General features: G+C 44.1%; 1 protein-coding gene across 1 annotated transcript in view; it reads right to left on the bottom strand.

Moving 5' to 3' along the window:
* Positions 1-18,839, bottom strand: part of BAX (BCL2 associated X, apoptosis regulator) — a 53,536-nt gene that overhangs the window by 13,723 nt on the left and 20,974 nt on the right. Inside the window, exons 2-4 of the mRNA XM_068241347.1 lie at positions 11,825-11,873; positions 9,675-9,836; positions 6,199-6,334 (exon numbers count right to left, since the gene is read on the bottom strand). Coding sequence (XP_068097448.1) covers positions 6,199-6,334; positions 9,675-9,836; positions 11,825-11,873 — 347 coding nt within the window. The remainder of the gene's footprint in view (positions 1-6,198; positions 6,335-9,674; positions 9,837-11,824; positions 11,874-18,839) is intronic.

The raw sequence follows: 18,839 nt of genomic DNA, 5'->3' as shown, positions 1-18,839 counted from the left end.
TTCCCTGGTTTGTGATGATGCTAATGTGGAGCGCAGTACAGGCTACTTTCACTTGTAGTGCAGAACAGAGCGGGTCTCCTTGCAGCAAAACTAAGGAGAGTGGAGAGTAGAGTGCTAAGCCCCACCTGCAGAGGTATCGGAGCCACTCGCAGTACAGAGGATTGGCTGCATTTTGAAGAGAGGCTTCATGATTGGCTCAAGTGTGAGCAGAATGTTTTGAAAGTCTCGACCACGGAGGTATCCGAGACACTCACAAGAAGAGAGTGGCTACCTCTATTCAGTGAAGGCTGCAATTTTAAAAAGGAGCCCTGGATACTGTACTAATGATTTGTCCAGCCTGGCTATGCAGCCTTAAGGTATACTTATCCTGTGGTCCACTAAATGTAGAGTGCTTGTACTGTACCTCTAATCGGAGGACAGTGTTGCTCCTTTGTAGCAGAGGATGTACCAGGGCATGCTGGGCCATTTCTAGGACAATTTCTGATATACAGGTCCTTCTCAAAAAATTAGCATATTGTGATAAAGTTCATTATTTTCTGTAATGTACTGATAAACAGACTTTCATATATTTTAGATTGATTACACACAACTGAAGTAGTTCAAGCCTTTTGTTTTAATATTGATGGATTTTGGCATACAGCTCATGAAAACCCAAAAATTCCTATCAAAAAAATAGCATATCATGAAAAGGTTCTCTAAACGAGCTATTGACCTAATCATCTGAATCAACTAATTAACTCTAAACACCTGCAAAAGATTACTGAGGCTTTTAAAAACTCCCAGCCTGGTTCATTACTCAAAACCGCAATCATTGGTAAGACTGCCAACCTGACTGCTGTCCAGAAGGCCATCATTGAACACCCTCAAGCAAGAGGGTAAGACACAAAGAAATTTCTGAACGAATAGGCTGTTCCCAGAGTGCTGCATCAAGGCACCTCACTGGGAAGTCTGTGGGAAGGAAAAAGTGTGGCAGAAAACGCTGCACAACGAGAAGAGGTGACCGGACCCTGAGGAAGATTGTGGAAAAGGACTGATTCCAGACCTTGGGGGACCTGCGGAAGCAGTGGACTGAGTCTGGAGTAGAAACATCCAGAGCCACAGTGTACAGGCGTGTGCAGGAAATGGGCTACAGGTGCCGCATTCCCAGCGGCAGAAGCGCCTAACCTGGGCTACAGGGAAGCAGCACTGGACTGTTGCTCAGTGGTCCAAAGTACTTTTTTCAGATGAAAGCAACTTTTGCATGTCATTCTGAAATTAAGGTGCCAGAGTCTGGAGGAAGACTGGGGAGAGGGAAATGCCAAAATGCCTGAAGGCCAGTGTCAAGTACCCACAGTCAGTGATGGTATGGGGTGCCATGTCAGCTGCTGGTGTTGGTCCACTGTGTTTCATCAAGGGCAGAGTCAATGCAGCTAGCTATCAGGAGATTTGGGAGCACTTCATGCTTCCATCTTCTGAAAAGCTTTATGGAGATGAAGACTTCACTTTTCAGCACGACCTGGCACCTGCTCTCAGTAACAAAAGCACTGGTAATTGGTTTACTGACCATGGTATTACTGTGCTCAATTGGCCTGCCAACTCTCCTGACCTGAACCCCATAGAGAATCTGTGGGATATTGTGAAGAGAAAGTTGAGAGACGCAAGACCCAACACTCTGGATGAGCTTAAGGCTGCTATCGAAGCATCCTGGTCCTCCATAACACCTGAGCAGTGCCACAGGCTGATTGCCTCCATGCCACGCCGCATTGAAGCAGTAATTTCTGCAAAAGGATTCCTGACCAAGTATTGAGTGCATAACTGAACATAATTATTTGAAGGTTGACTTTTTTTGTTTTAAAAACACTTTTCTTTTATTGGTCGGATGAAATACCGTATATACTCGGATACAAGTCGACCCCGTGTATAAGTCGACCCCCAAAATTTGACCGTCACAAGGTGGATTTTTCCAATTATTCAAGTATAAGTCTATAGGTAAGTCTATAGAGTCTATAGGTAAGCCAGCCAGGTATCTGCCTCCAGTATAGGTAGCCAGCATAGGTAGGCAGCCAGGTATAGTTGCCCCCAGTATAGGTAGGTAGCCAGTATAGTTGCCAGTAGCATAGGTAGGTAGCCAGTATAGTTGCCAGTAGCATAGGTAGGTAGCCAGTATAGTTGCCATTAGCATAGGTAGGTAGCCAGTATAGTTGCCAGTAGCATAGGTAGGTAGCCAGTATAGTTGCCAGTAGCATAGGTAGGTAGCCAGTATAGTTGCCAGTAGCATAGGTAGGTAGCCAGTATAGTTGCCATTAGTATAGGTAGGTAGCCAGTATAGTTGCCAGTAGCATAGGTAGGTAGCCAGTATAGTTGCCATTAGTATAGGTAGGTAGCCAGTATAGTTGCCAATAGCATAGGTAGGTAGCCAGTATAGTTGCCATTAGTATAGGTAGGTAGCCAGTATAGTTGCCAGTAGCATAGGTAGGTAGCCAGTATAGTTGCCAGTAGTATAGGTAGGTAGCCAGTATAGTTGCCAGCAGCATAGGTAGGTAGCCAGTACAGTTGCCCCCATGTATAGGCTGCAGCGGTGGGGAGAGTGGGCATGGAGGCAAACATCTCACCTTCTATCCTCCATCTACTTCCTCTCCCAGGCATCCCATGCGTTGATACCAGCGTTTCCTGTGATGACATCATCACAGGAGACGCTGGTATCAGCACAAGGGGATGCGTGGGAGAGGAAGTAGATGGAGGATAGAGGCTGTGGAAGGTGGGATGTTTGCCTCCATGCCCGCTTTCCCCGCCGCTGCAGCAGTCTCCTCTCACCATCCACCGCTGAGCGCAGTCTCCTCTCTTCTGCTCGCTTCTCCTCCACTCGCGCGGTAACTTCCGGTCCCGACGTCATGTGACATCGGGAGCCGGACCATCTCTCTTAAGGGGGCAGACGCGCGAGTGAGGGAGAAGAGAGGAAAAGAGGACACTGCGCCCAGCGATGGATGGTGAGTAACCCCTCCACACACCCCACATCCATAACACACCCTCACCCCACTCAGGCTGTAAGTCGCAAAATTTAGGACTATGCGACTATAAGTCGACCCCCCCACTTTTTTACTTTGAATCAGTCCTAAATTTTGCGACTTATACCCGAGTATATACGGTATGCAAATTTTTTTGAGATAGGAATTTTGGGTTTCATGAGCTGTATGCCAAAATCAGCAATATTAAAACAATAAAAGGCTTGAACTACTTCAGTTGTGTGTAATTAATCTAAACTATATGAAAGGCTAATGTTTATCAGTACATTACAGAAATAATGAACTTTATCACAATATGCTAATTTTTTGAGAAGGACCTGTAGTAACCCACTTTTCCTGGTCCTTAGGAATTTACTATAACGAGATTATACTGTATTTAGAAGGAAAGGTTTAATCTGCATGATTGATATGATATTACCCTTCATTTTTGGATTACTGTGTGTGCAGACGTGTTTTGGTTAGATTCTGTGCTCATCCTGTGCAAAAGGACAACTGAAGTGAAGACTATGAAGGCTGCCATATTTATTTCCTTTTAAAAAGAATATCAGTCGCCTGGCAGCCCTGCTGATCTATTTGGCATCAGTAGTATCTGGATCACCCATCTGAAACCAGCATGCTGCTAATCCAGTCAGAACATGATTGTTCCAGGTCTATGGGTAAAAGTATTAGAGGCAGAGGATTAGGACAGCCAGGCAAATTGCATTGTTTAAAAAGGAAATAAATAGCTGACCCTCCATCCCCTCATTTCAGGTATGCTGGAACCTAACGTTAAAGAGGAACTGTAACGACAAAACGTCCCCTGGGGGGTACTCACCTCGGGTGGGGGAAGCCTCAGGATCCTAATGCGGCTTCCCACGCCGTCCTCCGTCCCTCGGGGGTCTCGCTGCAGCCCTCCGTGCAGCCGTGACGTAATATTTACCTTCCTGGCTCCTGCGCAGGCGCTCTGACGGCTGTCGGCTCCGAAGTAGGCGGAAATACCCGATCGCCGTCGGGTCTGCTCTACTGCGCAGGCGCAAGTTTCCGGCGCCTGCGCAGTAGAGCGGACCCAACGGAGATCGGGTATTTCCGTCTATTTCCGTGCCGAAAGCCGCCACAGTGCCCCCGCTGGAGCCAGCAAAGGTAAATATTGAAGCTACAGTCTGCTCTGTCGCCGGCTGTTCGGAGGGCTGCAGCGAGACCCCCGTGGGACGGAGGACGGCGTGGGAAGCCTCATTAGGATCCGGAGGCTTCCCCCACCCGAGGTGAGTACCCCCCAGGGGAGGTTTTTGTTGTTACAGAGTCTCTTTAAGTGTGATCTGGAGGCTGCCATATTTCCATTTAAACAATGCACACTGCCTGGCTGTCCCATTGATCCTCTGCTAAGAAGTGTAGCCACAAAGAACATCCGAAAGGTCCAGAACAGCATCATCACTGAGCAACCAAACTAAAACCAATTTTAGCTTTCCGAAAATGCTGGAAGCGGATTTAATTGGCGGCAGTGCAGCTATAGTGCCATAATAAGCAGAAAGGAGTGCTTTTGTTTAAGGGATAAAAGCCCACTGATCTTTGAGAGTGAACAGATTTGGCCTAGCTGGATTTGTCCTGCACCACTGACATTAAGTGATCCACTGTAGCCTGTAAATCAGATCCTCTGTAGCCTCTGTAGTACATTTTATCCGTAGAAACCAGCTATGCAGGAGTCTTATGGTGGCCACTAATGATCCAGTCTTGTCCAATTTTTCTAAATCTATGTAGTAAAAGGGTAAATCAAGTGAATATATTGAATGGATAATTTAGGTAGTTCCCTTGTATTACATAGAAATGGTAACATTGGATAAAAAAAAAAAAAAAATCATTAGTGGCCTCCATAACACATCTTGTTTTTTCCGCCACCAATTAGGCTTTTTTTGGGTGGTACATTTTGCTAAGAATTATTTTTTTTTATAAATGCATTTTAACAGGATTAATAAGGAAAAAATGCATTATTTCTCAGTTTTCGTCCATTATAGCTTTAAAATAATCCACACTACCATAATTAAAACCTATGCATTTTATTTGCCCGTTTGTCTCGGTTATGACACCATTTAAATGTTGTCCCTATCACAATGTATGGCGCCAATATTTTATTTGGAAATAAAGGTGCATTTTTTCTATTTTGCATCATCACCATTTACAAGCTTATAATTTAAAAAAATGTTCGTAGTATACCCCCTTCAAATGCATATTTAAAAAGTTCAGAGCCTTCGGTAACTTTTTTTTTTTTTTTTTTTTATAGTAAGTTTTTTTCTTTCATTAAAAATGTTATTTGGGTAATATTTTGGTGTGGGAAATAAACAGTTAATTTTTAATGTTATTATATGTGTAAATTGTAATGTAAAAAATATGTAGAGGTAGTTTTACTATTTGGCCACAAGACGACCACCTTGAGTATTTTTTTCTCCTTGTGCTTCTCGATCACCGGAAGCACAAGGAGGACAGGGAAACTTTTTTTCTACAGAAAGACTGAAAGCCTCTAGTAAGAGCGCTTCGGTTTTTCTGCTGGGGACACAGATCGGTGATCGGGAACCATGTTCCCGTTAACTGATACCAGGGCTACCGGGAACAGCACGGGGACGCGATCGCACGCGGGAGCGTGCCACCGCAGCAGAGCAGCCGCCTGGAGGGAAGGAAATGGTTAAACTACAAAGGACAAAAAAAGCTTTAGGAGGCCTCACTGATCCTTGAAAAAATATAAAGCTTTATTGGTCACAAAAACAAAAAAAAAAAAAAACCACAGTATTCAAAGTTAAAAGCAATCAAAACGTCCCGTTCTCTCCCCCCCCCCCCCCCCCCGACACACACACTGGAATAAATTGGAGATCAGTTTGACACGAAACTGCCATCACTTGTCCACCGCTTTCACCCGCCACCCACCTCCTCCACCACCACACTGGTCTATGCCACACCAAGACCATGATAAAGGGTATTCACTGTAATGGATGTGATCCACTGCCAATGAATGACCACAGCAAGAGACAGAGGGTGCACATGCTTTTTCTTTTACAATATTAATTGGAGATAAACCTTAAAAATTTAAATGTGGTACGTCAACTTAGGCGATGTTGAGTTCACTCAACAGCTAGCACCATGCTTTTAAAATATTGCCTAGAGTTCAACTATAAAATTCAGCCAACAAATATTAGCAATTTAGTTCAGTTTTAGGATCCAAGCAACTCACCTTTAGCACTAATTTGCAAGCAAAGTAAAACAAAGCTACCACTCGCCCCCAGTTAAAGTTACCATCAGCAAACATTTCTGTTGCCACACGGAAGAAGACCTCTTTGGGAGGGTTGCTTTGAACCTGCTCGATCATCCTGAAAGGTAAAAAGAAGAAAATGGCATGAAAGGGAGCTGGACAAAAAAAAGGGAGCTGAACAAAATGGGAAGGGGGGGGGGGGGGGGGGGGGAGGAGGAGGGAGGAGCTTATAATACAAACGTGCATAGAAAATTAAAAAAAAAAAAAAAATGTTGTAAATGTTAACAGATCTTCATGTCTTTTAGTTGTTCTTCAGTTTACATTATGAAAGAACTGAGTGTCTGGCTCGTCAGGATGATGCATAAAAGACTGGACCCCAGTAAGCAGTGCAGAGATGAAGGTTTGAGACAAGGGTCATTGATCCTCCTTTACACTCTTAAAGGGAATCTGAAGCAAGAAGTATATGGAGGCGGCCATATTTAGTTCCGTTTAAACAATACAGGTTGCCTGGCAGCCCTGCTGATCTATCCGGTTGCAGGGCTGCCAGGCAACCAGAAACAAGCATGCAGTTCATCTCATCAGATCTGACAACGTCAGAAACACCTGATCTGCTGCATGCTTGTTTAGGGTCAATGGCTAAAAGCATTAGAGGCAGAGGATCAGCAGGATAGCCAGGCAACTGGTATCGCTTAAAAAAAGGAAATAAATATGGCAAGCCTCCATATCCCTCTCACTTCAGGTTCCCTTTAAAGCCTTGTAAACATGCTAGAGCAGGGCTGTCCAACTTCATGCACATAGAGGGCCTGGTGCAACAAATTGGGTTACTCCCCAAAAAAATTGCTTAACCACTTCAGCCCTCAGTCGTTTTCACTTTATGCATCCAAGCAATGTTTACCTCCCATTCATTAGCCTATAACTATCACTACTTATCACAATGAACTGATCTATATCTTGTTTTCTCCGCCACCAATTAGGCTTTCTTTAGGTGGTACATTTTGCTAAGAGCCACTTTACTGTAAATGCATTTTAACAGGAAGAATAAGAAGAAAAAAAAACACACAAAAAAAATATTTCTCAGTTTTCAGCCATTATAGTTTTAAAAAAGAATACATGCCTCCATAATTAAAACTCACGTATTGTATTTGCCCATTTGTTCCGGTTACTACACCATTTAAATTTTGTCTCTATCACAATGTACGGCAACAATATTTTATTTGGAAATAAAAAGGTGCATTTTTTCCGTTTTGCATCCATCACTATTTACAAGCTTATAATAAAAAAATAAAAATTTCATCTTTAAATTGATATTTAAAAAAGTTTAGACCCTTAAGTAAATATTTACTTTATTGTATTTTTTTTCTTCAATTAAACATTTTATTTTTTGGTAAATGTTGATTTTTATTTTTATTTGCATTTAGATGTAGTTTTACTTTTTGGCCACAAGATGGCAGCCATGAGTTGGTTTACATGACGTCACTCTAAGCGTAACAATGTACGCTTAGAGGGACATAGGGGACACAAGAGACAGAAAAAGCGAGGCTTCCGAGAGAAGCAGTCGCTTTTTCTGCAGGGGAGAGGAATCAATCACCGGGCACCATGGCCCGATTGATGGATTCCTGGGCTAACGATCCGCGGACCGGGAGCAAGCGATGCTACGTCCAGGAGGCTTAAATAGCTAATTAGGCAGCAATTCTCCAATAAGGGAAGGGGAAAAAAAAAAAAAAAAGGCAGCATAGGCTTCAAACCTCACACCTGGCACTGTGCCAAAGGTAATGCAGTTCCGGGTGATGGGGTTGATTCACCTCCATCACCTGGGCGTTCATTATAGCTGACTGGCTATGCACTCCGAGACTTCTAGTGCAGGCTGGACAGAGCAGGCAAGCCACAACATGTGCAGTGGCGAGCCGGACGCAGGTCTCGAGCCAGTTGGAAAGGGCTGCGCTAGAGGATCTTCTACAGCAAAGAATCGATCAGAGCGGTCTCGGTTAAGAATACAGTGTGTGCACAGTTGTGCACCTCCCGAATCTATAGATTGTACATAGCCAAGCAGCATGTCTGTACAGCACTTGTTCCCTGCAGTGTCCTTCAAACATCTGAGTAACTATCATTAAAGGGCGTGTCCCAGGCTTTATATTACAAGTTCTCATACCTCTAACCAGGTCTACAAAGATCTTTGGATGCTGGCCAAGGCTTCTAATGGCTTTACTGCACAGAAGTAACCTGATGCACAGCACGCAAAACGTATGTTTCACAATAAATGGAAAGGTAGTTCCTTTCAGTGCTATTCAGTTAAACTATATCCCTGTTTTAACCCTTTGGCAGCCACATATAGTAAAACTGTGTGCTGCGGGACCACATTTCTTTTTCTGCTGCCGGGGGAAGTGTGCGTTTCCTAGCCTGGCAAGCTATGCAGAGAACATCAGGGAGCTGTCATATTTACCTGTCCAGACAATGGTTCCTGATCCCATGATACGACAGGATCGCGACCCAGAGGATGGTGTCAGCATTGCAGCCCCACCCCCATCCTCTTGGATTCCATCACGTCATATCATGTGATCAGGAACCAGAAAAGGATGTCGGGATTACATCGACTCAGGTGGAGGAAGAGGAGTAGCGGATCATGCGTCCGGATCATCATTCAGTTCAGAGGCAGTGAGGGCGATTCCCCTGGTGGTGAGAGGTCCAGGGCTCACCTGTATCTCCCTCTGGGTATCGCATGGTAGTTTATGGGTCCCGGTCTGTGGCAGATTCCGGGACACCTGTGGTGTGAACCAGTGTTTTGTGGTTTTAAAATTTCTCTTTTTGCAGCTTCCAGGATGCGGTTGATAGGCAAGTGGTTAGGGAGGGGACCAAGTGGGGCGTTACCTGCACTTTGTGTCCCTGCTGAGTGACAATCTACGATTACGTCCGACCGAAGCCTCCCACCTGAATGCTGCTAAATTTATGCAATTCATGCAATATTTGATACGGCAGACAAAGGGTGTATGCCATTACACCTGATTGGCCGACAGGCATCTGCTGATCAGATATAAGGTAGGAATATGCTAAGCTGGGAGTGTGCATTTGCTTTTTGGGTTTTGCAATCCGGAACAGGCAACTATGACCGCTCCCTGCCCCGCTCTGTGTGGCTGGCTGCATTAGGCAGGAAATTAATTTAGCCGGCAGAGAATACCCAGCGGTCTCATACAAGACAGTGGGAATGCTAAAATCCATCAATGTTCTCGGTTCTAAAATACACCTGCATGCACTGTAAAGGTGTGGGAATGTGTGAACCTTAAATATATAACATTTATGGATCGTTCATTAAGGGGATTAGGCCACCCCAGGGTCCACTATGGTGCACATTGCCATTATAAACCAATCTTGCAACCGTTTTCTGAAATGCAACCTATCATGCTGCATCCCAGGGAATGTATGCGCCTTGAACTGCCTGACTGTATATTGTACCGGGTTCTCACCTCTGCAGCTCCATGTTCCCATCCAATTCATCACCGATTTTCCGTAAACAGTCGCTCAGTTTCTTGGTAGATGGGTTCACCTGCAGCTGTTCTGCCCCTCTGAGCTCTGGGACTTCCTCACCAGACACTTGTGGGTTCCGCTGCACCCGATCCACTATAAACCTGAAGAAGATTTCAAAACATATCCATTACAAATGCTGTATATAAGGCAACAGGCATCCTTTCTGCAATCATCTGTGCAGTTATCCAACACGGGATGTACAAAATGTTGGTGGCTTAGAGCCTGTTTCCACTACATGTAGATTGGATGCAGAATGGATGCAGAAAAACTGACTCCAATGAATGCCTATGGGAAAATCTGCATCAGAAAAATCGAGTTTAGTGGAAACAGGCCCATAGACATTCATTGGGGTCAGTTTTTATGCATCCAATCTGCGTGTAGTGGAAACAGGCCTTAAAACAATTCTTGCGATAGTCAAGACAGTCAATCTGATGTCTCATACTAGGTACACACTATACAATTTTCTGGCAGATTTATCTGCCAGATCGACTATTTCCAACACGTACGATCTGATTTCCGATTGATTTCCGTAGAAGTGAAGAGAAAAAGCGATAGGACCTGTTGGAAATAGTCAATCTGGCAGGTAAATCTGCCAGAAAATTGTATCGTGTGTACCTAGTATTATAGAGGCTCTCACCAATTGTGATTGGCCAATGACTGGCAAATTTCACCACCTCCATGTAAGTAGGAGAGCTTATGTACACAATCCGTTTCATAGTATTCAACATTGGTTGGCCCTCGTACTATATTGGAGTGTTAAAATTGGCCAATCACAATTGGATGCATGTACGCACCCCAGGTGTCCATCAATGCACTTGCAACAAGCAATCAGGAGCAGGAGGCCTTTTTAGCGAAGTGCTCGGTCCCAGTAATCGTGGCAGGAGGTCACGTGACCCCATAGGCTAAAAACTGGATAAACACTGGTGTCTCTATAAGACTAAAAAGAGGGTAATATTTAAAAACAAGTATTCACTGGAAGAAAAAAGACAAATAACTAGTATAAAGCCCCAAACTCATGCTTAATGTCGCCTGATGGGGATCAACAACCAAAACCTCTGGCAACATTGCAGGCATGGCTGAGCAGTCAAGAGGGATCAGGGGCTGCCATAGAAACACTGGATTCCCGGGAGAGGCAGTCATCGGCCATCTACCATCTGGCGTGAGTACGGAGCTTCAGCAGAGAAGAGTCAAGCAACAGCGGGCAAAAGATTGGAAGAGCCAGATGGAGGTTATCTCCTATGATATTCTAGTCAGGTTGCGGTCTACTCGAAGCCTACCGGCTCTGCACTGAAAGAACGCGGGGTCACCTGCTGTCCACTTAGGGGAGCCACCCTCAGTCAGCTAAGAGCTGCAGCAGGCCTTATGCTCAGTTCCCGCTAGAAAGCGTCCGTTCAGCACAGAGCGTTGTAGCCAGTTTTAATGTCCGCTCTGTTTTAAACGCCACGTCCAGATGCATTGCGCCATAGATGGATATGGACAACGTATCTGTTCAACCGAAAAATTTACCCGCTCGGGAAGCTGTGTTTCATTCGCCGCAATGCTTTGGATTCATTTTTTTTTTTTTAAGTGGATCCTATTTTAAACGATAAGTTCTTCTTTCTGTGTTCCTCTGAGCTGCAAAAACGGGTATGGTTTTTGCAGTATGTGGGAAAAGGACCTTATGCTGGGAATACAAGAAGAGATTTTACAGCAGATTTATCGGCCGATAGATTTTCATTCACCCCTATGAGAAATCAATCAGAAGAGTCGAAAATCAGATGTTGGAAAATTAGCTAACAAACCATCCATCTGCCAAAAAAATCTCATGGTGTATTCCCAGCATTAGATCTTTGTGCATGGTTTGCATTAGTGTGTAGAGTGTGGATTCCTGTTGTGTTGGATAAGATTAGACATAGAAAATCCCTGTTGTGTTGGTTGTTGGAGATCTGTGGTTGTAAAATAATTGCTGCACCCTCTCCGCTGACTGTACTGGTGCATGGTCTGTGGATCAATGTTGTGGCGATTGTTGCAGATAATGAGTTAAGTTATAATATAACATAATGACGGCACCCTATCCACTCGTAGTTGACCTGCTCATTACAATACTCACCCCCGCAATAGCAAGCTTCCTGTCTGCAAGATTTGGTCGGTTGAGATTCCTGCAAGACAAAAAACAAAAAAGTAAAAATATGAAGCAGACACATTGGGGCAGCATTACACTATTGCACATGTTGCAGAAACGTAAAGGCTGACAGCCATCCAGTGTGTTATTTCAGCTAACAGGTATGTACAGATCTAATCCTTCACAGCTTGATAAATGGTATGCAATAGTTTCCCCGTCTTCTGCACTTGTGAATTAGGGTCGCCTCACAGTTCCACTCAAATGCTTTTCTGCTAGCGACCAGCACTTGCCACCTTTCAGTAACTTTTGTCGCAATTTTGATCCCTACAGGGGACACACGAAAAGGAGGTGCTTAGCAGTCCTAAAAGCTACATGTAAACGTGGCATGTGCACAAACTACGCTAACCGCTGGTATCAGCGCTGTGGAGTCGTTACAAAAATCATCTGACTCCCAACTCCTTAGTTTATGAAACCTGACTCCAGGTACTCAAAATTACTCTGACTCCACAGCTCTTGCAGGGCTAAGGAGTGGGTAAAGAAAAAAAAAAAAAAAAAAATCTGACTCAGTTGAAGTAACCACAGACAGACTCCAGGTACCCAAAAATTGCTCCGACTCCACAGCCTTGTCCATTCATTTGACAACATGCTTAGCAACAAGCACTGCATCCATCGTTTAACGCCTGTGTTAACGCGGTGACAAGCAGTCAGCCAAAGTGGAATGTTTCAGCAGATTGCAGTGGGGGGAGTCTCCTCTGCTTCTCTCCCTGCAGCACTAACATGCCTCTAGGCCAAACATGCATGAACTGGCCCTGACTGCAGCTGCACAAAGAGGGTCAGCAGAGTGATCGCAATCTGGCCATTTACCTTCAGCAGCTCAGTGTAACAGAGAATCACTGAAGGCAAAATAGAAGATTAAACTTGCAAAGAACTTTGATACATCAAAACTGCAATTTAAAAGAGAGGCAAATAAAGTTAAAAAAGTTCTACAGATCTTGATCCATTTAGGCCCCCTTTCATATCAGAGCCTTTTCCTTTCAGCATCTATTATAGAGCAACAGGCCTAGCATTTCTGCAGAGTGCTGTACCCTACCCTGATACAGAATGCCAAGCATCTGACCAGGACAGCGAACTGAAAACAAAATACTTGTGTGACTGGTCTGCATTCAGCAGCTGCCTCACAGCACAGCCTGCTCCTCTCTGGAGCTCGCCTGTTCTGTCCTACTACTCTGCAAACTGAATGAAGCCTCCAGCAAATCTGCCTCTCCAACCATTTCAACTTTCATTCATGCTGTCTAACAGTACTCTGCTTGCACATGGTTCAGTATAATCACGCTAATGTCTCCATATCCAACAGATGGCTGCTAAGTGCTGAACTCCATACAGTGCTACCCAGATATTGGGGTAACACCAGGGCTGTGGAGTCGGTACAAAAATCCACCGACTCCTCTAATTTCCATATTACAATCTTGTTGATTGAAAGTATGTAACATGAAATGCATCTCTTAACTGCCAACGCTTATGAATTTTAAAAGACAACTGAAGTGAGAGGGATATGGAGGCTGCCATATTTATTCCCTTTTAACCATTTCAGCCCGCGGGGATTTTTCGCCTTATGCATCAGAGCAATTTTCACCTCACATTCATTCGCTAATAACTTTATCACTACTTATCACAATTTATTGATCTATATCTTGGTTTTTTTTTTGCCACTAATTAGGCTTTCTTTGGGTGGTACATTTTGCTAAGAGCCACTTTACCGTAAATGCATTTTAACAAGAATAAGAAAAAAATGGAAAAAATTCATTATTTCTCAGTTTTCGCCCATTATAGCTTTAAAATAATCCACGCTACCATAATTAAAACCTATGTATTTTATTTGCCCGTATGTCTCGATTATTATACCATTTAAATTTTGTCCCTATCACAATGTATGGCGCCAATATTTTATTTGTAAATAAAGGTGCATCGTTTCTGTTTTGCGTCCATCACTATTTACAAGCTTATAATTTTAAAAATGTTTGTAGTATACACCCTTCAAATGCATATTTTAAAAGTTCAGACCCTTAGGTAACTATTTATGTCTTTTTTTTTTTTCTAATTGTAATTTTTTTTTTTTTTTTACTATTAAAACTTTTATTTGGGTAATATTTTGGTGTGGGACATAAACTGTTAATTTTTAATATTGTTAGCTGTGTAAATAGTAATGTAAAAAATGTGTAGCTGTAGTTTTACTATTTGGCCACAAGATGGCCACCTTCATTTTTTGTTTCCCTCCTTGTACTTCTCTCTAAGCGGAAGTACAAGGGGGATGCGGAAATCTCTCCGGGCAGAAGAGCCGGAGCCTCACAGGTGAGCGCTTCGGTTTTTCTGCAGGGGAAAGGGATCGGTGATCGGGAACCATGTTCCCTTTCACTGATCCCAGGGCTACCAGGCGGCACCGCGGGGATGCGCCCGCGATCGCGGGCGGGAGCGCGCCCAAGCGCGGGAGCGCTGCAGAGCTGCCGCCCGGACGTGAGCTTTACGTCCGGGCGGCGGAAATGGTTAAACAATACCAGTTACCTGGCTAGCTGGCTGATCTTCTGCCTCTAATACTTTTAGTCAGACTAAATCTAGTCCTTGGTAAGAGTACTTGTAGAAGGTACAGACAGGAACAAAGAACATCAGGCCCTAGGCAATGATGTGCAGGTACTCTGCAGGGGAATGAGGCTATTCTTCCTCTATTACACATTCTTCATGTACAATCTGAACAAGGTTTATAGGTGATAAGACAACACCTCTGTGTTCAATGTGCACAACATTGACAATTAAAGTTTTATACATACCTGGGGCTTCCTCCGGCCGCTTCAGGCTAATCAGTCCCTCGCTGTCCTCCTCTGCCACCTGCCATGTACTGATGAGGGCCAAAAGGCCGAAGCAGGCTGTCTACATGTGGGTTTGATGTGGCTGTGTAATATTTAAAGCTATAGGCTTGCTATAAACCAGCGGTTCTGGATGCTTGCCTTGCTTACAGAGGCAAAGAGATAATTTGCATATTTAGTAGTGGTGCATTGTGGGTAACCACAAATGTTCACTTACAGCTGAATTATTGCAAATTTCCTTCTGTTTTAAGAAGGCAAATTTCACTGAGCATTTTTTATTAGTAGGAGGGCTTTTTGGTCTCTTTTATCCCCCTATACATTCCTAGTAGTTTGGGTCACCCTGAGCTGCTTGGTTACTCTGATAATATGTAAGTGAACCAAATGGGGGAAGAAAAAAAAAAAAAAAAAAAAACCACCACAGTTTACCCTCTATAGCACACATGTCAAAGTCTGGCCTGGAGTGCCTTCAAATTTAAGTCGTTTCACCACTTTGCATTAGTTGGCCCACGAACACCTGAGCACTAAGCCGATATGGATCTATAGGAGAGGAGGACCACTAGACACCAAAGAACAGTATAGGGGAAGGAGGATCACTAGACATCACAGAACTGTACAGGCAAGGCTGTGGAGTCAGAGCAATTTTGGGTATCTGGAGTTGGAGTCGTGGTTTCATAAACTGAGAAGTCGGAGTTGGATGATTTTAGTACTAAATCCACAACCCTGTGTACAGAGGAGGGAGGATGACTAGACACCACCACAGAGCCTAGGGAACTGTATAGGGGAGGGAGGGAAGACAATTGGACACCAGGGAACTGTTTAAGGAAGGGAGACAGCTAATGGGTATGGAATAAGGAAGCTTGGGTGTGTGGTTTTTTTTCTCCCTTTTAAACTAGTTTCCAGTCACCTGCATCCTGAAGAAGCAAATTTTTTTTACAGGTCTGTTTAGATCTCCTGTTACAGCTAGTGACAGGTAAATGTTAACCAAGGACAGACCAGCACATGACCTGCCCTCACAAAAACCAGGGGGAAAAAAAAACAAGACAGATGGCGGCTGATTGCTTGTCATTGCTGTTGAGTCACCTACCATGTCTGTATGTTGACATGTATGCCTCGTCTCCTAGACCACAGACAGCTCATCTACCTGAAACTACACTGCACGTGGTCCCTCTTGCGCTGAGCCTTCCACCAGCTCAGAGCTCAGGTTACAAAAATAAAAATCAGCAAGACTCTGGAGGAGAAGCACCGGGCGACCCCACAGCATCGCAGATCATTGTTGCCAAGTCATGTATTATGTGTTGTGGTTTCTGGTGAGGTCACAGACAGCTCGGAGTCACACATGCAAACTGTAAGCATCAAAAACTGATACATTCCTCGGTGACTACAATCTTCAGAACTTCCCATGAATGAACATGCCTTTCTAGCGCTGACTAAACCCAATTAGCTCAGTGACTGCTCAGAAATTCAACAGTTACTGTACATAAGAACTAACTGCACATTTGTAGCCACCCTAGCTAAAGAGCAGCCATGTTAAGGGACCACACTCCAGTACTGTATATATATTTTCACCTAGGGCAGTGATCTGCAAACTTGGCTTTCCAGCTGTTAAGGAACTACAAGTCCCACAATGCATTGCAGGGGTCTGACAGCCACAGTCCTGATTCATAAAGGCAAATGCATTGTTGGACTTGTAGTTCCTTAACAGCTGGAGAGTCTAGTCTGCAGATCACCGACCTAGGGTGAAAGTTTTTGTTCACAACATTGAAATATGGTACAGAATGTGGCTTACCTATGAATACGCCACTGGGAGACTTGGGCACAGGATACAGCCGAAATGCATCTTAACCTGCTCCTGCACAAGTCCCGGCGGCGTAAATTACTATTCCCCCTCCGGGTCCACGTGGATGGTGGGGAATGATGTAATTAGGCTTCCAGCTATTGCTGGCGGCAGAATTATAGCGTTTTAAAAGTAACTAAAGCTCAGTCTTCTGACGGCGCCGAAGTTACTCACTGAGCGCCGCTATAGCGGTGGCCAAGTCTCCTGCGCTGTTTTAACAGCGCTCGCTGAAAGTGGGCGTATCTTTGCATTCAACAGCACTAAAGGTATCAGTTTGTAATTTCACACTCAAATTTTTATTTAAAGGACCCCTGTCGCAAAAATCTTAAAATTTATGTAAACATATACAATGAAGAAGAACGTTTGTTCCAGAGTAAAATGAGCCATAAGTTACTTTTCTCCTATGTTGCTGTCACTTACAATAGGTAGTAGAAATCTGACAGAACTGACAGGTTTTGGACTAGCCCATCTTCTCATCTGGGAGTTCACAGGGACTACTTTATTTTCAAAATGCTCTTAGTGAATGGCAGTTGCTTCGTTCGACGGCCAAAAAAAGTGTACGGTGAGCAGGGAGACTGGCCAGCATCTTTGTATAAATCTTTTTCAGGGAGTGTCTTTATAAAGAATTAAGGCCTTGCTGAGAATCCTGCATGAAGAGATGGACTAACCCAAAACCTGTCAGTAATGTCAGATTTCTACTACTTACTGTAAGTGACAGCAACATAGGAGAAAAGTAATTTATGGCTCGTTTTACTCAGGAAGAAACTTACTTATTTGTATGTGTTTTACATTCTTAAGATTTTCGCAACAGTTCCTCTTTAATGCTTTCACCTGCGCACGTTGGGATCCTGGGCCACCCACGGAGCCGGTCAGTAGCCGCTTTCATAGAAAGACAGGGCCAGGAGCCAATGAAATAGTCTCCTGACCCGCTCACAGGGCTCTGCAGGCAGAGACAGGCAGAGCAAGTGAGCTGCGACGACAGACAGCGGGGATTAAGCGGTGAGATCGGCGGGAGTGACGGAAACGGCAGAAGCGCGCAGCGGCGGCTAAATAAAATCTGCGCCCTGCCAGCCAAGTGACCACCAAAACAGGGTGTAGATTTCAATTAGCTTTGTCCTTAACCAAATGAAGCGTCAGGACGTTAAAATAAAGGGGCCCATACACTCGATTTTCTGGCCGACCGATCGCAAATCGGTTGGCCAATCGATCGATGGCCGATTTCGATGGATTTCCATCGAACTGGCAGGGTGGAAAATTTAGGTCGATCTGATGAGATTGCTTATCAGTTTGCATTGGCCTTAATGGAAATCTGATGGCAAAAAAATGCCATCAGATCGAATTTCAATAGATTTCAAACTGAAATCTATTGGAATTCTATCCTGGTAAAAAATGTTCTAAAAACGCATCAGATAGATCATCAGATGCATTTCTTATCTATCTGCTGCCAATCTGATGAGTGTATGGGCACCTTTATGCTGGGAATACACGGTTCGTTTTTGCCTTCGTTTAAACCTTCGATTCGTTCGGTAAACGAATCGAGTGTTGAAAACGTATGTGAAAATAGTCATAATCTCATTATAGTTTCGATTAATAGACCCCAAAAACGAACGACTAGTGATCGAACATGTTTGATATTATCTCTCTTTATCCATCTAATCGAGCCATTGGTAGGCTTGATGGCTGTTCAGATCGATTATACATTCGTTTATGCTAGTCCGTCCCTGTAAAAAGGGATTTTCGTTTCGTTTCTTTGCAGCCTTCGATCATTGGAAAAACGAAACCATCAGAATCGGAAAAAAAAACTAAACCGTGGGTGGTGATATTAACCGTATGACTGATTATTTCGGGATCGAAAAGGACAAAAGGCACAATCGAAACGAAGGTTTAAACGAAGGCAAAAACGAACCGTGTATTCCCAGCATTAGTCTCTGCACTCTCTTCCCTACAAAATCTTAGATAACACTGTTTAGTTATCTCTAAAGCTGATAAAAATGCTATACAGTTGTGACAGAATGAAAACTAAAAAGGTGCGTACACACGCACTACTAAAGAGAACAATGGGTCCGTCAGACTCTCCTACTGGGCGGTCGTTCTGACAGTTGTGCGTGTGTACAGTCTATCTGCAGACTGAAAAGGCTGTTTCTGAACGATCCGCTCAGCGGATCGTTCAGAAACAGCCTTATCAGTTTGCAGACAAACTGTACACACACACACTACTGTCAGGAGAAGGACTGTCCCGCGGGAGGGTCTGACGGACCTGTTCTCTTTAGTAGTGCGCGTGTACGCACCTAAAGCACTCTCCTTACCCTAG

Source organism: Hyperolius riggenbachi, chromosome 6 (genome assembly GCF_040937935.1).
Source record: "Hyperolius riggenbachi isolate aHypRig1 chromosome 6, aHypRig1.pri, whole genome shotgun sequence".
Classification (NCBI taxonomy): domain Eukaryota; kingdom Metazoa; phylum Chordata; class Amphibia; order Anura; family Hyperoliidae; genus Hyperolius; species Hyperolius riggenbachi.
The sequence above is the reverse complement of the archived record's forward strand: the minus strand, read 5'-3'. Positions and strand labels throughout refer to the sequence as shown.